This window comes from Pinus tabuliformis, chromosome J (genome assembly GCF_031772625.1).
Source record: "Pinus tabuliformis cultivar Carrire ecotype Pingquan chromosome J, CPIR1, whole genome shotgun sequence".
NCBI lineage: Eukaryota > Viridiplantae > Streptophyta > Pinopsida > Pinales > Pinaceae > Pinus > Pinus tabuliformis.
In genome coordinates this window covers 821,332,355-821,357,315 of record NC_142295.1, presented here as the reverse complement: position 1 = coordinate 821,357,315, position 24,961 = coordinate 821,332,355, and the positions used below count along the sequence as shown (strand labels likewise).

Sequence of the window (24,961 nt, the reverse complement as noted above, 5' to 3'; positions counted from 1 at the left end):
TCAATTAGAAGGACAACTTTTATGAAAGCAGGCATTGGACTATGTGCTAGGAATTCAATTATGAAAACAGCACAAGGCATATAGGCACAAGCAGATTACAAATTATCGTACTAATCAATTGAAAAAAGATCTTGGAAAAGTACGAATCCCACAGAGCATCTTCAACCATATGCCATATGCGTTAATAAGGTACAAGGCACATGACCACAAACAGATTTTCTATTACCATACCAAGCAATTGAAGAGGTTGAAAAAGTACAAATCCAAAAGACCATTTATGTTCAACCATATGCTGGTTGAGCCCTGTGACGTGAGCTGTTTGTTTGTGTCTCTGCCCTTAGATTGACATTATCAATAGATGCAATGCAATTATATTCGTACTTAAACCTGCCCATTGTATTTACGTCAATTGAATTCCTCATGGCTTGCCAAATTTCTTGCCGGTCACAATACTGTAAACTCTTCATGAGATAAATGTTTGCATGAATACAGTCAAAGCACACTGCTTTCCTGTGCAACAGAGGTAAAGGCTCCACTAGAAGGCCGTGATCCATATGGTGTATGCTCTTTTAAGCAATTAAAATCAATGTCTGCACAAACCTTTTCATATTTTTGGACCATTAGTATCCAAAATATCCAAAAAAAAATGGCATCCCAACTCGCTATGTCATAACATCTAGCAGTGCCAATGTCATCATTCAGAGATATTGAGTTCACTAGAGACCCTTGTCTGGAGCACCACAAACACTGCTGAACCTTGAACATGGCTTCTCTAACTTTGAATTGCCTTGGAAAGACATGATCTGTAGATCTTTCCTGTACTCATCAAACTGCAAGTAAATAGTTACAGTTAGATTAGACGTCAAAGATAATTTGCAAGGCAACTACATGATATTGGAAGTGATAGTTTGGCACAGACCTTGTCCTCTGACATTTCTGTGAAGCCAAATTTGCTTATCCAGATGGACTCAGCTTCCTCCGCAGCAGGCAACACCAGATTTTCAACATTCAAGAATCCAAGCAGCCTCTCAATACATGAAAATAATGACTGAAAATAACCCTGTAGAAAATTATCCCTTGTCATTCATACTGCTTTCTTTCTGTCCGTTACAAATTCTAATTCTTTCTAGCCAATGATGGTTTGCTAACAAAATAATTATTCAAACAGAATTGTATCAATGAAGTCACAAAAATTCAAAAAATTCGGACAGCATAACTAATTTCAATCATAGACAAACAAGCATCCCAAAAATTTCTTGGCTAAGTGGAAAACAGTCCAATAAGGACAGACAGGCAATGGAGAAAGTGAACTACGCTAAAATAGCAGGATAAGCTTCATGTCAAAACAAGTAGTAATTGGAAAGGTTTTTCATCTCTAAACCAAGTTGGGTGTACAGGAAAATTTGAGAATAACATGATCAAAATAAACCCTCATGATCAAACAGTCACCTGTCCTTGACTTCTCGGGCTAGTAGCAACAAGTGGTAACTCTGCAACTTGCCGTCCAAAAATTCGAAACACTGCAGCTGAAATCACTACTGAGCTGCAAATACATAAGAAAAATCACATATTTGTGAAATAAGTACTAGGTATACACCACAGCCTATAGGAAATAAAATATCATAATTTCAGTATCACTCATAAGCAAAACTGATCAATCTTTTAGAATTGAATATTTCAGATACTAAAAACACTGCATCTCAAAACACCAAAAGGAATTCTTAAAACACTTACTCTGCTGTCAAAACTGCACAATACATCCCTCGAAATTCCTGAGCCTTCATGCTTTTACTGCAGAAGAAATGCCAGTGCACAGTTTCAGCAAGAAGGACTTTCCAGTATCAAACATACATACTGAAATCCAAAGGTAGCCTGTTAGAAAGACGTTACAACAAACAAATATATGGGAAGGGGCTCAATCACCTGTAGACCATTGAAGGGATTAAATCTCGACCTGTCACAGTGTCAATTATAGGATCAAAGCATTCCTGCCTCAAAAGCATAACAAGTTAGGCATATCAACCAATTTTTAAAATCTTCATTATATATAAACAGGCAAACATACTTACAGCAAAGATAGCAGCAGCCTCTGAAAGTAGTACCCTACTGTCAGGGTCCCCTGTTTTGGCATGAAGAAGCTGCCAGGATATATTGGCACTAGAAACTTCTTCCAGACCCTTATCACATCGCTTCTTCATCAGCTCATCAGTTATAAAAGAAGGTAGGCTTTCTGGTCCATGTGAAACCAATTTTTGCAGTGCAGAATGAATTTTTGTACAATCATTGGAGCAGAACCATTCACCCTCTGGCAATTCCTGTTGCACATAAAAATCCCTATCAGGATTAACACAATAAAGTAACAAAAACGCTACTAGAAGCCTCCGCATGTAGCGATTAGAGAAAATCATCTCTGAAATCAACCAACAAGTTTTGCTCATTAGAACAAGAAGAATTTGCAAATACAGAAAGGCAGGCAGGAGTTTGTAGAGCCTGAGTTTAAGAACAAATATGAACAGATTCCGATTCAAAAAACTCAATCTTTTGATTGAATTTATGTCACATTGTATGAATTTTTCTTGCAGCTCCAGAATAGCCCTTTTCCAGAAATCCTCCACATGAAAGCATGCCATGAGACCTGACCCCTTCACAGAGAAACCAGAAGAATGAAACTGCGAATGAAACTGGTGCCCTGTGTGACCTGTGTAGGAGACGAGCGAACCGAACGGGGTTTTGGGCACGGAGCTGTTGATATTGGGGACTCTCCTGAGCCGGTAGGCGGACACCTCCCGCCATGCAACCCTTTAGCATACGGCCGACACCTGCAAAACAGCAAGCAAACCGACACCTGCAAAACAGCAAGCAAACCTTAGCATATGTATGCCTGTTCGCACATAATACGAATTAACATTAAACATTAACGAATTAATGTTAGCATTAAGAGGAAACCGCTCACGGTCAGGGCCAGTTCATTGTGCGTAAATACCAGTTTAGGCTATGGTCCGGCCTCTTCCGCCTCGGGAAGAGGCCAAATAAGATGGCGAACGCAAGCTGAACTCCAAACTTTAGAATATAACTGCAAATAACGCTAAAAAACCTTGCAAATTAATGCTAAGTGCCCTCCGAACGGTTACTATAGTCCCTGCCGGATGCCAGATGGCAGGGACTAATAAGGCCATAGTACATAATTACATGTAGTCATTGTAATTTCCACCATGACTAAATTACGCTCATGAAGAGGGGTTTTTAAAGTAAATTTCTACAGAAACCCATGATGGGATTGAAAGCCCGGTTTTCATTTTGCCATGATCTAACAATAAGAAGCCCCATGGAAAAACGTGACATTAACCGACCTATGTCAGAGAAAATAGTGGTTAGGGGTGGAAAAAAACCAACTCCTTCAGTCGAACTCATTCCAAACAATAATACAGGTATAACCGGAACCATATCACCAGAAATAGTTTAGAGATATAACATTAGGGATTATAGATGCAAACAGAAAAATGACATAGAAATGGTAAGTATACCTATTGCAAGAGGCAATACTGGGCGCTCCATTCCCACACATTCCAGAAAGCAAACCCTTTAGCCAAGTGAAGAAAAAAAAATATAACAATGGTGAACCAATTCGTATCATTAAACGAACATGGGAGTCTCAGCATCGAATTCATTGAATGCAACCCTTCCTAGAGAAGTATAGGGCTATTTTTTTTGCGTTCGGTAAACTAGTGAGAAATACAGTTGGAAAGTCTGATTCGAAATCCTAGAATCACCTACGTTATCACCTGTGTGAAGGCATATCAAACACCTTCAAGAACCTGCACGGTAACCAAGTATCATCATCTTGTAAATAGGAGGATAAACCCTAACAAGGAAAAAACTATTCAAAAAAGAATTTTTCATAAGAAAACCAAGTAAAGGAAAAAAGCAAGTTACCTATAAAATCACTGTAGAGAGATCCCGATGAAAATTTCCAGTATGAGATAAAATGTGAACAGAATTGAAAAGAAAGAGATGTAGCTCACAGGTGTGGCCTGCACCTGGGGACTACACTCACAAAACTTGAGAGATCACTCTCGTCCACTCTATTTACCTATCAATCAAAGATTACATCATTAAATACAAGACTAGGAAATAGGAAGTTGCACCCAAACCCCATAACTATAGGAACTAATCCTAAACTAGGGAGAAAGTTACAACAATGTAACTATTTTCTCCATTAATATCAAAATAATATTAATTATTCTCAACTCCCCCCCTTAATGGAGAAAGGGTTCTCCTGGATTCCTAGCATCTTTCTAAACAATTCAAATTTCACTCGTGCAAGAGGCTTTGTAAAAATATATGCCACATTGTCACAAGTTTTACAATATTCAACAGCAATTTCTTTTGACTGTATTTTCTCTCCAACAAAGTGGAACTGAGTGTCTATATGTTTGGTGTTTTTGTGAAACACTGGATTGTATGCTAATTTGATGGTGCTCTCGTTGTCGCTTTTGATAGAAGTGGGTTGCTTCTGTTCTTTCCCTGCATCTATGAGAAGTCTCCTTAACCAGATCGCTTCACATGTTGCTGCACACAATGCATGATACTCAACTTCACATGACGACAAAGCTATAGTACTCTGTTTCTTGCTGCTCCATGCTATGACCCCGAAACCTATGTTGAATGCATAACCTGTGATGGACCTCCGATCATCCAGGTTACCTGTCCAGTCTGAGTCTGGAAAACCTGCTAGAGTAACATCAGATACATCAGTGTATAAAATACCAAAATGAACAGTACCACAAAGATACCTCAACACACTTTTTGCTGCCGTCCAGTGACTTTCACGCGGTTTCGACATGAATTGGCTCAACACACTAACTGAGTATGCCCAGTCAGGTCTGGTTGTTGTAAGATATATCAGGCTGCCAACCAGTTGTCTGTACATTGTGGCATCTACCTCCTTAGTGCCATCGTCACTGCTCAATTTCAGATTTTGCTGCAAAGGTGTCGCTGCTGATCTACACCGATCCATTCCAAACTTTTCCAATGGATTTCTAGCATACTTCCCTTGGGTAAGAAAAGTTTGCCCAGTATCTCTGAATACTTCTAATCCCAGACAATAGTTAAGGCTTCCGAGATTTTTCATCTCAAAGACTTGTGCCATGAGCCTTTTGATTCCTCTGATTAAGTCATCTGCATTTCCTGTTAGAATCATATCATCCACATATAGAGAAATCAAAATAATCTGCCCTTGATCATTGTACTTGGTATACAAATTTGGGTCATTTAAGCTTCTATGGAAACCATGCTCTATAAAGAAAGAATCAACCTTTTCATACGAAGACCTGGGAGCTTGCTTTAAACCATATAAAGCCTTTTTCAACCTACAAACAAGCTGTTCCTGCCCCTGTTTTACAAATCCTTCTGGCTGTACTAAGTAAATTTCTTCTTTTAAATCACCATTTAAAAATGCAGATTTAACATCTAGTTGGTGTAATTCCCAATTACATTTAGTAGCTAAAGCAATAAGTAATCTGATTGTATTTAGCTTTGCTACAGGTGCAAAAGTATCATCAAAATCAATACCTTCCTGCTGTGAGTATCCTTTTGCAACCAACCTAGCTTTTAACTTATCTATACTTCCATCTGCATTAATTTTGGGTTTAAACAACCATTTACTTCCTATAGGTGTTTTGCTTTTAGGCAGCTCTACTAATTCCCAAGTATTATTTCTAAGAATTGATTCCATCTCCTCATTCATTGCAGCTCTCCATTCCTCAAATTGACTAGCTTCTTTATAATTAGAGGGCTCTATAATGTTCAAAAAATTTGACATCAACGCATAGTTTCTCAACTTCAATGGTAATTGAGTCTTCCTACCTGACCTCCTTGGTAGGGGACTTACCTCAAATTTGTTTTCCTCTGCAATAACTGGGCCTGCTTTTTCACCTTCTTGCTGTTCTTCTTCATTCTCTTCTTTCTGCTCCTGTTCCTGCTCCCTTTCATCCTCGTTTCTTTCCTCCAACAGCAATGGAATGTGCCAATCATCTCCAACATCAACTTTCCTTTCTTGTACCTGTTCATGAAAGACTACATCTCTACTTGCAAATGTCTTACGAGACTCAGGATTGAACAGTTTGTATGCTTTAAACTCTGTACCATAACCAACAAGGATACATTTTACCGCTTTAGGGTATAGTTTCTTTCTATCAGCTTTGGGTACATGTGCAAATTCCTTTGACCCAAAGACTCTTAAATGGTTTACTGCTGGTTTAAATCCATATAAGGCTTCAAAAGGGGTTTTGAAGCCAAGAAACCTAGTAGGACTTCTATTTTTCAAATATACAGCAGTATTTATCGCTTCTGCCCAAAAAATATTAGATAGACCTTTACCTTGCAGCATGCTCCTTGCGCACTCTACCAAGGTTCTGTTTTTACGCTCTGCAACTCTGTTTCGCTGTGGTGTGTGCGGTACTGTATACTGCTGAACAATCCCGTGAGATTTGCAGTATTTCATGAATTCCTTTGATTTGTATTCTCCTCCTTGATTAGATCGGAGAATTTTAATACTTTTTCCAAACTGTTTTTCCACCAGGGTTTTGAAATCTATAAGACATTGGAAAGTCTGACTTTTATTGTTTAAAAAATAAACCCATGAATACCTAGTGCACTCATCAGTAAACAACAAAAAATAGTATGCTCCCCCTAGCGACCTTGTCTACATGGGACCACATACATCAGTGTGCACTAGCTCTAAGATTCCTGTTTGCCTCCTCCTATCATGCACAGGGAACTATTCTTTGTGCATCTTTCCCAAGGCACAACCATCACAATTTAACTACATATTACGAAAGATGGGGAGACCTTCGACCATACCTTTCTTTTGTAACAACATGAGATCCTGCAGATTTAGATGACCAAACCTCTGATGCCAGAGTTGTTCAGTTGTCGACTCTCCTGCAACCATGGCTTGCTTTGATATACTTTTTGCATCCAATCTGTATAGGCTTCCAACTCACATGCCTGTTGCAACAATTTCATTCCTGCAATCCTTTATCACACAGTGAGTCTTGAAGAATTCGACATGCATATCTTGATCAGCCATCATGGATACAAATATCAGGTTTTTCTTTATTCCAGGTACATATAAAACATTTGAAAGGTGACTAATCTTTCCATTTGGTAACTTAACTGAAATCACCCCATGACCTTTAATCTGATATCCATTATCATCCCCTAGATATATTTTTGATCCATTTATAATTTCTTCAAGACTATCAAAAAATTCCTTATTACCTGTCATGTGAGAGGATGCTCCGGAATCGACATACCAGATGTCATCTTCATTCGATGCTGAAAGGGCACAGTCGACTGTGAACAGTCGAAATTCATGACTGAAGTCTTCTTCTTCAACAAAATATCCTCTGTGTTTTGGATTTACCTGTCTCCTCCTTGCCTCATCAGCCTGCTTCTTATAATAACAATCTCTCTGTATATGACCCTTCTTTCCACAATAAAAGCATTTCTTTTCAGAATGATTTGCAAGCATACCTTTATGACAGTGATGTTTATGTGTTGTTCCTCCTTTCTGGACTGATTGCTGCTGTGACTGCTTCCCTTTGGATAGTCGTCATTTTGCCATCAGCGCAAGATCGTCACTTTGGGGGTTCAGATTCAGATTCTGTTGTCGCTCTTCCTCTTGCTACAAGATCGCATTGAGATCATCAAACGTGGGTGTTTTCTCCCTTGCCGAGACTCTAGTGATGAAGGTTTGGAAATCATCACGCATCCCATTCATTGTTATTGCAACAAGATCTTCATCAGCCACCGCCACTCCAATGGCCCCCAATCCGTCTTTAACATCCTTAATTCGCACAACAAATGCAGTAGCAGACTCCCTTTCGTCCATCCTCATTGAAAATAGCTTGCTTTTCAGACCCAAAACTCTGTTTGCATTCTTGGTTTCATACAGACTTTTGATTTTTGTCCAAATCTCTGCGGACGTTTTACAGTCTCTGATGTGTGCAATGACATTGTCTTTCACAGACATCTTCAACAAGACTTTGGCCTTGTTTTCTCGTTTTTCCCAGTCTTCCTTCTGTGTGGTTGCAGTCGGCTTCTGCTCATCGCCTGTCACTATAGTCCAAGCATTCACACCTTCGAGCAGGGTCTGGATCTTAAACTTCCAATTCGTGAAGTTAGACCCGTTCAGTTTACCAGATTCGTTAAGGTAAGATTCCATCGTATTACTCATTGTGAATCTACTTAACAATAACAAAAAATAATACCTAACAGATGGATCTGTCACCTCTGCCACCGATCTACAGTGTCTGGCACTCCCGCTCCAATGAGCAAATACGGCGTTTTCAACACAGCTGAAACAATGATCTGATCACAATTGATCTGATCCACCTCTCCCGGATTGATCTGCCACTTCGCCGATCCTGCTCTCCCTGCAGATCACCAAACGAAGTCGAGGTTTCCCACAGATCTCCTCTGGCGCTTTCCCGATCTGTCTCTCCCGGACGGATCTGCAACTCCACCGATCTGCACCGTTTGCAAACCGCCAAACGTAGTTCACACTATTCGCAGATCCCCTTGGCGCTACCCCGAGTGAAAAATCCGCGCTAATTAAAAATCGGTGTAAATATTTTAATTGGCGCAATTTTCCTGGTAAAATGCTGCGCTAATCGGGCTTTCTGGCACTTTGGCACGATTTATCCCTTAAAATTCGCGCTAATCAGGCTTCTAGCGCGACTGTCAGCGCAAAATCCGTGCTAATCCGCCTTTCCACTCAGGAAAAAAAAAATTCCGAGTCCGAGCCAGGTGTTCTGCAGTCCACCTACTCAATTGAGCACACAGCTCTCGTGTACACACAGCCACAAAGGCACTTCAAGCCACACAGGCTGTTCCAGCCACACAGGCTATTCCAGCCACAGAGGCAATTCCACCACACAGGTGACAAAAGATCAGGCTCACTAAAGCTGAGCTCTGATACCAAGATAAAATGTGAACAGAAATGAAAAGAAAGAGATGTAGCTCACAGGTGTGGCCTGCAGCTGGGGACTACACTCACAAAACTTGAGAGATCACTCTTGTCCACTCTATTTACCTATCAATCAAAGATTACATCATTAAATACAAGACTAGGAAATAGGAAGTTGCACCCAAACCCCATAACTATAGGAACTAATCCTAAACTAGGGAGAAAGTTACAACAATGTAACTATTTTCTCCATTAATATCAAAATAATATTAATTATTCTCAACTGTATGGTCCAAAATCCCCACGTCTAATTCACAATATGACTGGAAGCTTTAAGGAATACCTATAATACTACATCGAAAGGAGGTCAATTACTGTCCAAGAGAAGGAAAATGAAACATGGGAAACTTATTCACTATAAGTATGCAAAAACCACAATTAGTAGCCTTACGAGTTGTCCATCTTTCCTCATGTAACATGCATTAAGACCGACATTATACAAGCACCATTGAATCACTATAACCAGACACAAGTGCAGTGATATGATTTCCTGTCATGGAGGTGTTATGCATATCCAACAAGCAAAAGCAAAAAGTGAAGGTCGAATCAGTGACAAATTTCAAAGTAGAAGGCCGGGGTTTAGGTAAAGGAACCAAAACCCTTGCATAAGGGAAAATAAATCACCACATTTAAAATTCTTCAGTACTGATAGATATGTGATTGTCACATGGGTCGTGGGTGTGTGGTCAATCTCATATCGCCACATCTAAGCCCAATAACCATTCACCAATAGAAATTCGTTAATCCTAGATGGATCCTCATGGATGTAAATTCATATGATATAATGCAAAGAAACAAAGTTCCATAATAAGCATTGGGTCAAACCCAAATCTAAAACATGTCTATTATATACCTTACAACACGGGAGAAACGCATATCATATATGTCGCAAAGGGAATCTCACCAGCTTTAACTTGGTATAAATATTCGAAGATAAAAGCATTCCCTATTAAGTTACAGTGTACATGTTTATTATTTATTTAGATAGGACCATCACCCTTAAGATGTATTGGGACATAGGATTGGGAGAATTATAAAAACAGTTCCTCATTAAATCATGTATGAATAGATTATTCCTATTATAAGAAGTTGATATTCATGAATGACTTCTTCAAACTTATAAATAACAATAAAGAAAAAATTGGTTGGAAACTAGGTACATGATATATGTTATTAGAGCCTAGGTTAAAAAACTAGGCTTATGGGAAACCACTCCAAGGAATTAATTAGTACAGAACTGTATGTATGGTTAATATGTGTAAATTAGTATATGTTGTGTGGATAATAAAGTACCTAAGTGAAACAACATTACATGAAACCATATGTGTAAATTAACATGTGTTGTTTGGATAATAAAGTACCTAAGTGAAACAACATTATAGGTAAGATGACAGAAACTTGAAGTCCAGCCCATGTGGAAGAAGGGAGGTGAGAATACTCCTCCAGCAAATCAATTTCTAGAGATTGCGAGAAGTCTACAAAAAGAGTTGGTTCACCTTAGAACCAATCATGAACAATTGTTGAAGGTTAGTGAGGAACAAGAAAGGTTGATACGAGACCTAACTGAAAAATCTACTAAAAAACCCATATAAAGAGTGGAGGATGGAGAAAAATTAGAACCCCTAAAGTATAAAATATTGAGATAGAAACAAAAAAGTATGGAAGTGAAAGTGAACCACACAAAACATATCCAAAAAAACATAAATAAAAAAGGAAGAAGAAAATAGAGTTGCAAGGAGAGTTTAAGAAAATAAAACCCCTACATTTAATGGTAAAAATGAGGAGGATGCAAAGGGATGGATTCTAAGTATGAAAAAGTATTTCCAAATTTATGAGTATAAAAATAATTTAAAAGCCATATTGGCCACTTATCAACTACAATGGAAATCTTCTCTCTAGTCGAAGGAAGTCAAAATAGTGCATATGCTGGAGGAATTTTTTTCTTAGGTATAGTTCTAGAAACAATTCAAATCTAAATGTCCAAATGAATGGTACTGTGATGATCAGGTAAAGGAATTCCATGATTTGAAATTGGGACAATTAAATATGGATGAGTTTGTGGCTACATTCACTAATCTATTGCATTATGTTCCTTATATCAAGGAAGTGAAAGCCAAAGTACAAAGGTTTTTAAATTGTTTACCTATCTCTTATAAATAAAGGATTGAGTTTGACAATCCTAAAAAAACGGACGAAGCAGTGAGAAAAGAAATATTGTGTTATCAATAGTTTAAAGGAGAAGGCTTAAAATCTTAGCAAAGTAAAGACATAAATAAATTTGCAAGGGGGGAAGATAAAAACCTGCATATCTTAAAATATTTAGAAGGGATCACCACTGGGAGAATTTCAGTAGAAGTAATTCAATAGATCCTACATAATCCCAAACTGAGTCAAAACCCATGGAGCCGAATAACAAAAAGGCAAGTGGGGTTAGAGAAATAAAATCTTTAAAATGCTAGGGTGTGGAGAACCTCACCTTTTGAGGGATTTTTTGCATAACCCAAAATATCCTCAAAATATAGAAGCAATGCATGAAGTAACAACTGTAAATGATATTGCAAGGATCATTCCAAATATAAGTGAAACTTTGGAGGATACAGATAAAGCACTAATCCACTATGATCGAGATGGAAGGTACTGTATTGAACCATTCTGTCTCTGTATTAATTGACCCAGGGGCTAGTCTTAAAAACTGGAAAATTTAAGAATGAATGGCTAGTACATCTAGAAATAGGCACAGAAAGGAAGGTAACTAGCCATGTAAAACAATGTCCTATAGATTTAAATGGTTTTCCCACTGAAGTAAACTTAAATATACTTCCTTTAGGTTCATATGATGTATTAATAAGTATGGATTGGCTAGAAAAACACACAATCATAATAAATTACCTAGAGAAAATAGTGAGCTATGTAAATCAAGAAGGACTAATAGTAAAAGGAATTTAAAAACCCATTTTCGTTAGACCAATTTCAACATTACAACTAAAAAGGAGTGCCAGAAAAGGCTGTCAACTATCTGTTGTTCATGTTGAAGCAAACGAGAAAAAGACAGAAAACTAAAACTTAGATGAATTTCCAATTATTAGAGACTTTAAGGATGTTTTTTCGAGAAGAGATTCTAGGTTTACCTCCTAGTAGAGACATAGATTTCTCCATTTATCTAGTGTTGGGAGCTACCCCATTGTCTATAATGCCTTACCAAATGAGTATTCCATAGTTATTAGAATTGGAAATTCAGTTACAAGAACTACTCAATAAAGTGTATATTAGACGTAGCGTTTCAGTGCGAGGATCTGCCATATTATTTGTTAAGAAGAAAGATGTCACACTTAGAATATGCATAAATCATAGGAAATAAACAAATTGAAAATAAAAAACAAATTCCCGCTACCCCATATAGATGATATATTTGATCAAGTAAGAGGGCCAACCATATTCACAAAAATTGATCTCAGAACTGAGTATCACCAGTAAGGAAGAAAGGATGAAGATATCCATAAAACGTTTTTTTGAACTAGATATTGTCACTACAAATTTGTAGTGTTACCATTGAGTCTTACAAATGCATTGACGACATTTATGTGTTTAATGAATAATGTACTTAGTAAGTACCTTGATAAAATTGTGCTGATATTTATAGATGACATTCTGGTGTATTGCAAAAATGAAGAGGAGTAGAAAGATAATTTTAGATTGTTACTATAAACCTTGAGAGAGAATCAATTTTATGAAAAATTTAGTGAATTTGATTTTTACAAGAACAAAATATAATATCTAGGCCATTTCATTTCTAAAGAAGGACTTTCTATTGAGATGGAAATGGTTAGGACCATTTTTTACTTGTCCATACCTAAGGATGTGTCAGATGTTCGATCCTTCATGGGGATTACAGGATACTACAAATGGCTCATAGAAGGTTTTTCAAAATTGGCATATCCTATTACTTCATTACAAAATAAAGGAACAAAATTTGGACAAGCAAGTGTGAATAAATTTATGACAAACAAAAACATTTATTAATAGTAGAACCTATTTTGAGAATTTCATATATGAAAAGGGAGTTTATTGTATGCATGGATGCTTGTTTGGAAGGATTCGGTGGAGTCTTAATGCAAGATAATTGTATAGTGACATATGAATCTAGGAAACTGAAATGACATGAAAAAAATTACATAGTATATAAATTAGAGTTGGATGTCATAATGTAAGTCATGGACAAACCTACCAAGTGGAAAGATTTCCTACATCTAGAAAAATTTTGATATAATAATAGTTATCAAGCTTCTATAAAAAGCAGTCCTTTCGAAACCTTATATGGGAGGAAAGTCCACATGCCTGTTTAGCTTGAGTCAGTTGAAAGACAGGTTAATCTTAGGACCACATGCATTACAAGAAACAGAATAGGTGGTGAGAAAAATCAGACATAACCTAAAAACTGCACAGGATAGAAAAAAAGTTATGTTGATCAAAAGATAACAATCAGGGAATTTAAAATTGGAGAGCATGTGTATGTAAAATTAAAACCAAGAAATATCTCCTTGTGCTTGGGAACTTGTACTAAATTAACACCATGGCTTTGTGGTCTTTTTGAAATTTTAGACTCAGTTGGACCAATAGTATATTAGTTGGCATTGCTCAGCCGTATAAAAGTACACAATTTTTTTCATGCGTCTTTCCTAAAGAAATATGTTCATGATAGATCTCACATAATTAATTGGAATTTGATATAGGTAGAATCAAAAGGAGATTTCCTTGTAGAACGACTTCACATCTTAGAGCGAAGATAAACCTTACTGTGGAATTGAGCCATCACTCAGGTTAAAGTGCAATGGAACCCTTTCACACTCGAGGAGGCCATCTGGGAGATGGAGGAAAAAACATGGGAGGCCTTTCTAGCACTATTCCAGAAGGAAAATAACTATACATCTGAACCGATGACTGTGCTAAAAAAGGAAAGGGGGGGGGGGGAGGGGGCGCAGATGTAATACCCCTCTGTTTTCTATTTTAATGTTGACTATTTTAGACATGGACCTATTCTTGAAATGGATGGATATGGAAACCATTTTTAAACATTTACGATGCTGTAATCGATTTAATTATTATTAATAATTAAAATGTTAGAAAATATTCAAGAAAAGAACACTAGAGTTAGAAGTTTTCTTGCTAGCTTGGAAACATTTGGTGGTGGTTAAGTCCATGATGGAGCTTCCCTAAAAATATCCTAAAAATAACTATGAGAAAATAATTTGAAGTAAATGGATTTAATATTATGGGAGAGAAACATCATATTAAATCACTTAGTTGGAGAAATGTATTGAGTCCTTATAGAATAAAGCATCGCGGGAAAAAAGGAGGGCTTTAAAGAAAAGGGAAATAACCTTCATTGAAAAAAAACAAAAGGGTCAGGTAAAAGGGTTGGTAGACCCAAAAATGGGATGCTACTAAAATTTAGTGGGAAGAAAACTTACAAAATAAAACCATGAAGGAATCAATGAGGTTGTTGATTCCAATGGTAAGTAAATATTAGCTAGGGGGGAACTCATAAATGTAGTTTGTGGTCAGGAGGAACGTGCTCATTTCCTAAGTATTTTTCTAAGTAGAGAATTATGGTTAGACACTTGGTTTTATCTTATTATTGCATTGGAATGGAATTTGGTGTGCAGTTGTAGCTTGCTAGAATAACTATTTGTTGTTGCATCAATGAATGATTCATTTCTATATGTTCAAAATATATATCTATATATATATATATATATATATAACTGTGTAATTACAATTTATAGATATACTGGTAGAAGTGTGTCATTTTCATTATACATGAGAAACAAAAGAGGAATTAAACCTTATAAATTAGAGACTGTAGATGAGATATTTTCTCCATGCATCTAATCGAATTTTAAGAGAAATGTTTGGAAAGGAATAAAAAAGAATTGATAACATTATCGGTGGGAATATATATATATATATATAAAGGAATTATTCTACATGCATGAGACCGAATTGAAGTCTTAGGATTATACGTAAGCAGTCTAGGACTCATAGAATGTGAGTGTATATCCCTTTTCCTTGTCATTGTAAGTACGTACTAGGAAAAAAGAAGTATATTTAATTAACCTAATTAGCGTTCTAGGTGTAGGAAATAAATGATCGAGGAAATTGTTAGCAAGACGATGGATCAATGAGGTTAGTGGTATTTAATAGTAGAAATATAATACTATATTTCTTCTTCCAAAATTGTAGTAGTTAGAAAAGCTCGTGCAACTCTGGAATGAGTTAAGATAAGTAGGAGATAAGTAATGAGATTAGATGGTTCACAAAACTAGTTGAGTAATAATATAGGAAAAAAATGGTAGCATAATGCTAAGTAAGTCGAATATAGAAATAAGAATCAAGAAGTATCTCGTAGTTGCACACTATCTATATACATCCATTACCGATTTGCATATGAACAAGAGGAATGAGGGTCACTACAGGCCTTATTCTATATAATAGGCCACAATAAATTTTAGGACTAGTATTTCACAAATGAAAGAGTAAATCAGTGAAAATAGAAGACAATGGAAAGGTTTTGTTCTTATACATGAGAGCGAACCAAATCCGATAACAAATCCCTTGCAAATTTCAGAGCGAAAAAAATTACTCTCAAACTTGCGGTGATAGGAGAAAAATAATAGTAAGTGATCATATATGATCTTTTGAACAATTTATTTAAGGAAAATCACATGGAAACAAAGTCATAGCCTATATTAGACTAGGGAGTCCAGAGAGGAACATAGAGGGGTAAAAAAATGTCCACATGTGAATAGGAACCTAGATGAAGGGATTATATCATCACTGGAAGACCAAATATAATTTCCTTGAAAGGTGCAGTCTAGTGTGAAGTCTGTTTCAATTTATAAATAGGTGCATTAAAAATGTTAGTTGTAGAGGTATTCAAAGTGCAGTACATAAATTTAAATATGAACGAGATATAGCATCAAACAAAAAATAATTCAGTGATTACTCTAGTAAGCCCATCTCACCAATAAGAGATGTTTCATTCCAAATTCCAATAGAACAAAGAATAATTCCAAAAATGTAGTATATCTACAAATATAGAGGCAAAGTGCACCCAAAATCATAATTGCACAAATATTTAGTTGAAATTTGTTTCATTGGAAATAATAAATTAAATAAGGCCATAGGCCATAATACAGAATTACATGTAGGCATCGTAATTTCAACCATGACCAAATTACCCCCATGAGTAGGGTTTTCTAAAAATAACTCTATAGAGAACCCTAGGATGGGATTGAAAACCGAGTTTTCACTTTGCCTTGATCTAACAATAATAAGCCCCAAGGAAAAACATGACAATAATTGACCTGTGTTAGAGTGAATAGTAGTAGGGGTTGGAAATCATGCACTCCTTAAGTTAAATTTTTTGCAAACAACAATACAGAGATACCTACAACCATATCACTAGAAAGGGTTTAGAGCTATAACATTATGGATTATAGATGCACACAAAAAATTGACAAAGGACTAGTAAGTATACCTATTGTAGAGGCGGTACTAGGTGCTCCATTCCTACACATTATTTAATGCAAACCCTTTAGCTAATCAAAGAAAAAAAAAATTATAACAATGGTGAACAATTTCATATCACCAGATGGATAGGGGAGTCTCAAGGTCAAATTTGTCGAACCCATGAAAAAAAATAGAAAAATAGTTAAGAAATACAACCCTTCTTAGAAAAGTATAGGCCTATAGTGTTGAGTCTTGTAAATTAGCAAGAAATACATTTGGAAAGCCTGAGTGAAAATCCAGAATCACCTACATTATCACCTGAGTGAACCCTCATCAAACCCCTGCCAGAAACTACACTATAACCAAGTGTCATTAGCTCATAAATAGGAGGTTAAACCATAGTAAGGAAAAATCACCTGATAGAAAGAAAATTCTCATAAGAAAAACTAAAAAAGAAAAAAAGAACAAGTTTCATGTGAAATTGTTCTAAGGAGCTCCGCATGGAAATTTCTAGTAGGATACAAATCCACACATCAAATTCACCATATGATTGGAAGCTTGAGGGATTACCTGTAATACAAACATTGAAAGGAAGTTGATTAATGTCCAAGCGAAGGAAGATGCAACATGGGAAACATATGCACTATAAGTATACGAAAACCGTAACTGGTAACCTTATGAGTTATCCATCTTCTTTCCTCATCTAAGAAGTGTTAGGACCGATAATATACAAGTGCCACCAAACCACTGTAACTCGGCACAAATGCAATGATATGCTTCCCTATCATGGCGGTGCTATGTGAACCCAACAAGGCAAAGGAAAACATCAAGGGTGATGCATGGAAAGACTCTAAAGTAGAAGGCTAGGGTTTGGGCTAACGAACCACAACCCTTAGATGAGGGGAAGTAAATTGCCACCATTAAAAGTCTTAAGTACTAATAGGCATGTGATCATCATGTGGTACTTGGATGTGTGGTCAATCTCATATATCCACATGTAAGCCCAATAGCCATTCATCAATAAATGCTCTTTAATCCCACAGATCCCCACAGATGTAAATGTGCATGATATAATGGAAAGAACCGAAGTTTCATAATGAGAATTCAGTCTAACCCAAATCTAAAGCTTGTGTATTATATACTTTACAACACAGAACCGAAAGCTATCATGGATAGTCCACTCAACTGTTTGTCACAACAGATATAATAATATTATATTGAAACTTGGAAAATTCTACACTATTACAGTTCATTAAACTTTAAGACCTGTGGATTTAGCTATAATTAGTTCATGCATGCGAATGGAAATTATACAGAAAATTAGAGAACGAAAAATTAAGCACACACAGACACAAGACATAGGATATGCTCTCTAGGAAACCCTTTTGGCAGAAAAACTAGCTGGAAGGTGATGCCACTTTGGTCTCTTTCTCTATCTAAAAATATGGCTGCAGGTACAAAGAAGAAATTTCTTTGGCCCATGGGCTACTATAGTGCATAGATCCTCTCTGGTTGCTTTACCTCCTATCTCTCCTGGCTATTTTTTTCCAGTGATGGAACAAAATGCTCTCGAAAGAATGGAATGCCTCTTTCTCATAGTGGCCCGATTATAACACAACTCGATAGCCTACTAGTGGTAAATTTTCACTACATCAACTCTTAACTATAGTTACAATATAGACTCTTATAAATTATTTTACAACACAATCATGTGGATAGTACCTTTTCCATGAATAATGGGGGTTGACGCATCATCCTCCTAAATTATAGGTGTGACAACATGAAGGTCGACTTCCGAGTGACATAACTTTTGCATACAGACTCTGATTGAAATGATTCTTGCACCGTTGGAAAGGTCTATGTATGTAGAATAGCATAAAAAGGAGCGAAACTAATGTGGCAAATTTTTATCCCAAAATAATGTCATTTGATGCCTCAAAATGCTCCAGGTCCTGCTGGTAAAAACCATCCCTTGAGTTGATTCCTTCAAGTTTTGCAATCCAAATGCATCGAGATGGATGAGAAACAATATTATCATCTAATTTAGATCAAACTGGGGATCAATGTATATCATATATGTGCCACAATGGGTATCTCAACAACTTTATCTCAGTATAAATATTTGAAGATAGAAGCATTCCATATTAAGTTGGTGTGTACATGTTTATTACTTATTTAGATAGGACCATCACCCTTAAGATGTATTGGGACATATAATTGGTAGAATTATAAAAACAGTGCCTCATGAAATCATGTATGTGTATACTATTCTTATTATAAGGAGTTGATCCTCATGAATGACTTTTTTAGACCTATAAATAATAATGAAAAAAAAAAATTGGGTTGGAAGCTAGGTACATCAGAAATATTTTTTTTTAGATTTTTTTCATTTTTTAATAAACATGGATTTACTATTAAAAAATACAAATTAGGAAATGCAAATTGGTTTTAAATTAAATTTAAATTTATGTTGTTGAGTGAGTATTAAACTATTTTTTTTTTTTTTTAATTTTACGATATATCAATAACATTAATAATAAGGATTTACTTTGGAGTATGAGTTTATCTCTTATAAAACCAAAAGGTACATGTACTTAAATAATTTGTAATAAAAATAGGTAATGAATTCTCAATTTTTAATGAAACTAGAAAAATGTCTATTTTGCATGAGAGGAACATTGTATAGTGTAGTGTGAGGGTCATGCTTAATTCCTCCCTTACTCAATCTCGACCTAACATATGTTCCTTCTAAAATAAAAAATAATGTCAACTATAATAAAAAACCAAAAATAAATACACATACTTGGTTATTTTTAATTAAAGTCATTACAAAATATTAATGACCCTACTCTCTTTTTTTGTAAGCTTGGTAGGACTACATCTTCATCATGTCCAACGTCTCACCCCGATTGGGGGGGGATAGCACAAGATTTCAACCCAAGAATTCGGATTTGATGAGACTTCATTTCCAAAGCCATTGCTAATTGAGCTACCCCAAGCGGACCTTAATGATCCTACTCTTAGTGTACACCATTAAATGCAATATAAATGAGATGTGGTGTAGAGTCTCATGACTGTTTTGTTTTTGACACCATTTCCATGTATTTTTCATCTTCTCACCATTGCTATCAACTCAAATAAATAGTAAAACTATATATTTTGACATGGTTAGGTACTCAAATGTCTTATTTTTCATATTTATTATTGTGGCTTATTATTAAGATTAAATATTGTAATAACTATGGAATTAACACGATTATGTAGTTGTTTCATGATTTCGCAATTATTGCCCTGATTTTCTAGATTCCAATATGCCAGCCAAGCATAGAAGCACATGGGAAAATGGGGATTGATATCCTCATCGATATCCTCCTATTCGCCTGAGCCAAATCATCAAGGAAATCTCCCAGTGGCGTAGTCAAATAAGTAGGTCAACAAGTGATAAACAAAGTTGCAAGAGTTCAAATAAATCACGACTCTTTGATTTTATTTCCAAATAGGAAATCGTTGAGAAATGCTAAATTTTCAGTTATAAGATTAGCATTTAGATTAAAATTGTTTTAGGTTTTTAAGGCATGGAAGTCTCAATTTGTTGAGCACAAATTCTATATATATAACTCTATAAACAAAAAGAAATACACAGACATATATGTAATCTTTAATTGAAAGTTTGAAGTTTCATAACTTGGTTCCTTTTCAATTGAAGAAGCATTCTCATCAATATCATGTGCACTTAGTTGATGAATTAAAATCGTGAAACCTGTTGCTTTATGTAGGGCCCCTGCAAACAGTCGAGGTTCATTCTTTTATTATTCAGTTCAATTCATTTTGTTTTTGTTATTTCCAGAATTGCATTATCATAGTTTTAATTTCTTTGTAATTACTTGTTTACAGTCTTTCATTTGTTGTCTGTTGATTTCAAATCATTTGTATGCTTTCTAAAATAGGACTATGTACATAATCCTCTTCTTTTCATAAGCAAATATGTTTGTTTAGATCACATTCTTTCTGCTTTTGTTTTTATTATTTCAAGTAAGATTGTTAATTGCAGTGCGTAGATCTTAACATAGATTGCTTTATAAATTTTATTCTTGAATAGAAGTGATTCTTTGTAGAGAAGAAATAATTATATTTCTAGAACATAAATAGTTTAGGTAGTTCTGTTTTTATCACCTTTCATAGTAATTCTTTTTAAATTCAATTAAAGAGGATCATGATAGCTTATCTTACTTTCCTTTTCAAGAGTTGATTGTAGGAATTTAATTGTAAATCTTTAGTTTTCATTAGGAACATAGGAATAAAGAAAATCCTTAAAACAACCAGAACCATTACCTTAATAAACTTAAAAAGGCTTCTAGCATATATAATGCACTTGCACTTCATAATTTTACCAACTCCGGTCGATAATTTATCTAAGCAATTTAACAACATTGAATTGACTAAACATTTTGGCACTGTTTCGGAGGAAATGTAAATAGAAGTCTTGATTTATTTTAAAATTAAATAAATAAATAAACATGATATGCATAGGGAAAGAGACTCTAGGGGTATATTTGTAGGTAGAGGAAAGAGCTTAGTTCCAAGAACATCACTTCACCACGACCTTGTAGTGCCACACCACCCATACAAACTCGAATTGCATCCATAACATGCCAACATAGACTTCCTGAGGTATTAAGATCTGAAATCCAACATATAGATTCGCCAAATTCATCAAGAGATGTTGCAATTGAAGAAGATCCCATATCCCCAACAACAGGAATAATTTTCATATATTCAACTGGAGAACAACTTCTAGCTCAAGATTTGGAAGTTCTTACTAAATAAGAGGAAGAAGAAATCTACCTCAAACAATTGATAGAAAAACCAGAGGAACTAGAGGAGATTGAAAACCAAATCTTAGAACCAGAATCAAAACCCTATATTAGTTCTTAAGAGTCTATAATGGCTGGAGAAGGGGAAGGAGAGGTACATAATTTGAATGGTGAACAACCTAGAGTTGGAAGAGGAAGAGGAGGTGGATGACAAGGAAGAAGAGGTGGAAGAGATGGAGGAAGAGGAAGAGGAGAGAATATAAATCCAGAACCTTTTGGATTTCCAATCCTCGATGAGGATACAACTGTAAGAATGAAAAATATCTCACCCTCTATCCTTCCAAACTTTCATTGGTTAAGGAATGAATATCCTGAGACATTCCTCTTTGAATTTGAAGTCTTGTGTAGATCATTTGATTATCTACATGATGCTCAAAAGTTGAAATTATTCCCTGCAACCCTTAAAGATGCAACATTAAAATGCTTTGTGGGTTTAGGAATAAGCTCGATAAGAACATGGGAACAAATGAGAGTTGAATTCTTAGAGAAATATAAGGATTAATGTATTTCCATAACATTAAATATGAAGTCTTTAAAATGACACAAAAAGAAGATTAAAATATTTAAGATTTTGTTGAAAGATTTGCTTACAATGTAAAAATGGAAAAAATAAAAAATCTAGATGATGAAACTCTAAAAGATCTCTTATTGAAATCAATTAGAGATGAATGGATTGATATTCTCAATCTAATGGGTAAGCGATACATTTCTCAGCTATCACTAGGATAAATTTATGAGTTGTGCATACACATTTCAAGAGGCAAATCAAGAACCCGGAAAAATCCAAGAGATCCTCTTCTATCAAGGATTAATAAATATGCAGTTGGGACAGTAAGTAGAAAAGAATTAGGAAATTTTCTTGATAAATTTAAAACATATATTTTAGGGTGTCCTAGTGAACAAATTGACACCCCTAAAATACAAAACAAGAAAAAAGCTGAAAATGTTACGTTGTCCATTTTTTGTCCTAAGTGTAGAAAGAAACATGCCTTGAGAGAATGTCCTCTTGATTTAAAAAGTATAGAAACATGTGTTATTTGTTGGGAAAATCATGATACAAAAGAAGGTCCCTCAATACCAGGTCTTAAAGTTGTTTATCAAGAAGAAGCAGTAACAAATCAAGAAGACCCTCTCTGTTTTATTACTAAAAGACCTTGGTAGAATCCACAATCAAATAAAACTCAAGGTTTTAATCCTTAACCCTTTACATAATCTTTGCAAAGTAATTGGACTGCCCCACTGCCTTTGAAATCTTGGCCACAACCTTGGTCACAAGGATGGAAAAATCCTCATGGAAAATTCCCCCAATATCCTCAATATCCTCAATTTCCACAATTTCAACAATCATATCCTACTTTTCCTCCACAATATTATCCTAAACCTGTTCAACAAACTCACCATCACAATGTGAATCCACAACTTTCATTACCATTTCCTCAAATACCAAATCAATTTCTTTCCCAACCGCTTCCAAATCCAAATAATAATAAAAATTCACAACATGTTTACAATATGGAAGGATAAAATTTTCAAACCTACATGATAACTCCACTAGATCTGAATAATGTTCAACTTAGATCTGGTAGAATATTAGAAAAGATATCCCCTTCAGTTGTTATTCAAGAAAGTGAAAAAGAAAAGATATCTGAAGAAGAAAGTATCTTAACAATAAAAAAAGAAGGAACTCAGAAACAAGTTACTCTAACACATTAAAATAACTCAACTCCTATTATGGAACAACCTTCAATATCTGTCTCAAAACCACCCTTCCCTGAAAGATTAAAAATTGATGAAGGGGTAGAGAAACAAAGTTTATTGCCTGATTACCACATGTTATATGAACTGAATAATGTTTGGATAAAGATTCCTTTGCTTCAAACCATTAAGGAAATACCAATTTTCACAAAAACAATTAGGGACTTGAGCATAAAAACACCTAGAAGAAAGAGAAAAAAATCAAAAGAATCCAACTTGTTGGAAAAATTGTAGATATCATGATGGGTAAAACAACAATTAAAAATATATTTATCCAAGAAGTCCCATTGTGAAAACACACATCAATGGTGTAGAGATCCAAAATACATTGGTTGATCTAGGAGCAACCATAAATATCATGAGCAAACAAACTATGAATCAATTAAAATTTTCTAATCTTCAATATACACCTACACTATTATAATCGGCAGATAGATTTTCAATCAAACTTGGCAGTGTATTAGAAGACATATATGTATCCTTAGATTCTTGGGAATACCCTATTGATTCTATGATTTTAACACCCAAGAATAACTTGGGAGGACATCCATTGATTCTAGGAAGACCATGGCTAGCTACAACAGATGCTTTCATAAGTTGTAGATCTGGTGATATGTTCATTTCTGATGGGAGTACAACAAAGAAATTCACATGGTAGCCACAAACAAAAACAATAGTAGAGGTTGAAAATGAAGAACGGATAGATGATGAATTCGATATAAGACCAATCTTTCCTACTTCAGAATTAGATGAAGAAGATCAAATTTTAATTTAATTGAAAATACTGAATCTTCATCATATTGTGAATCTAGTTAGACTTTTCAAGAGAAGTACAATATTGAATATTTATCATCTTTTCAACTATTCTTGCACTCTATGGAAAGATTTGGCAATTCTACAATTGATATATTTTCAGGAAAAACTTTGAATATAAACAATAATTTGGAAGAATTTCAGAAGAAAGAATTAATCAAGATGTTACAAGAACATTCATCTGGTTATGCATGGGAATATACTGACATGAAAGGAATTGATCCTAATACTTGTAAACATCATACATACATTGAATAAAATGCCAAAGCAGTTCGACAACTTCAAATAAGAATGAATCCAAATTTAAGGGAAATTGTTAAGGAAGAGCTACAAAAACAGTTGAATGTCAATTTTATCTATCCTATATCAGACAGTCAGTGGGTTTCACACTTAGTAATTGTCCCTAAAATGAATGGAAAATGGAGAGTGTGTATTGACTATAGGGAATTGAATAAAGCTATTTTCAAAGATCACTTTCCACTTTTTTTCATAGATCAAGTTTTAGATACATTGGCAGGAATGAAATATTTTTCATTTTTAGATGGTTTTAGTGGGTATAACCAAATCGAGGTAGCCCCAGAATACCAATATAAAACCACCTTTACCTGCCCATGGGGAATATTTGGTTATCAAGTACTTCCCTTTGGATTATGTGATGCTCCTACAACATTCCAAAGAGTAGTATTAGGATTTTCTTCTAATCTAATTCATGATTGTGTGGAAGTATATATGGACGATTTTACATTTTTAGGAAATTATGATGAATAAGCCCTTAAAATTTTGGAAAAGGTTCTCATCAGATGTAAAGAAGAAAATCTCTCATTAAGGCATGAAAAATGTTTTCTCATGTTTACTGAGGGAATTGTTCTAGGACACCATTTTTTAGGAAATGGAACTAGAGTGGACACATCTAAAGTAGAAATTGTTCCCAAATTATCAATTCCAACCTCTCAACGAGATGTTAGAAGTTTTCTTGTAT

At 35.2% G+C, this 24,961-nt stretch overlaps 1 protein-coding gene across 1 annotated transcript in view; it reads right to left on the bottom strand.

Moving 5' to 3' along the window:
- Positions 1-201: 201 nt before the first annotated feature.
- The window catches only part of LOC149229224 (uncharacterized), a 185,051-nt gene continuing 160,291 nt past the window's right edge, over positions 202-24,961 (bottom strand). Inside the window, exons 2-10 of the mRNA XM_089380981.1 lie at positions 8,450-8,532; positions 2,984-3,073; positions 2,846-2,881; positions 2,070-2,799; positions 1,924-1,988; positions 1,735-1,791; positions 1,450-1,543; positions 920-1,060; positions 202-830 (exon numbers count right to left, since the gene is read on the bottom strand). Of these exons, the coding sequence (XP_089237107.1) occupies positions 717-830; positions 920-1,060; positions 1,450-1,543; positions 1,735-1,791; positions 1,924-1,988; positions 2,070-2,799; positions 2,846-2,881; positions 2,984-3,073; positions 8,450-8,532 (1,410 nt within the window). The 3' untranslated portion in view covers positions 202-716. The remainder of the gene's footprint in view (positions 831-919; positions 1,061-1,449; positions 1,544-1,734; positions 1,792-1,923; positions 1,989-2,069; positions 2,800-2,845; positions 2,882-2,983; positions 3,074-8,449; positions 8,533-24,961) is intronic.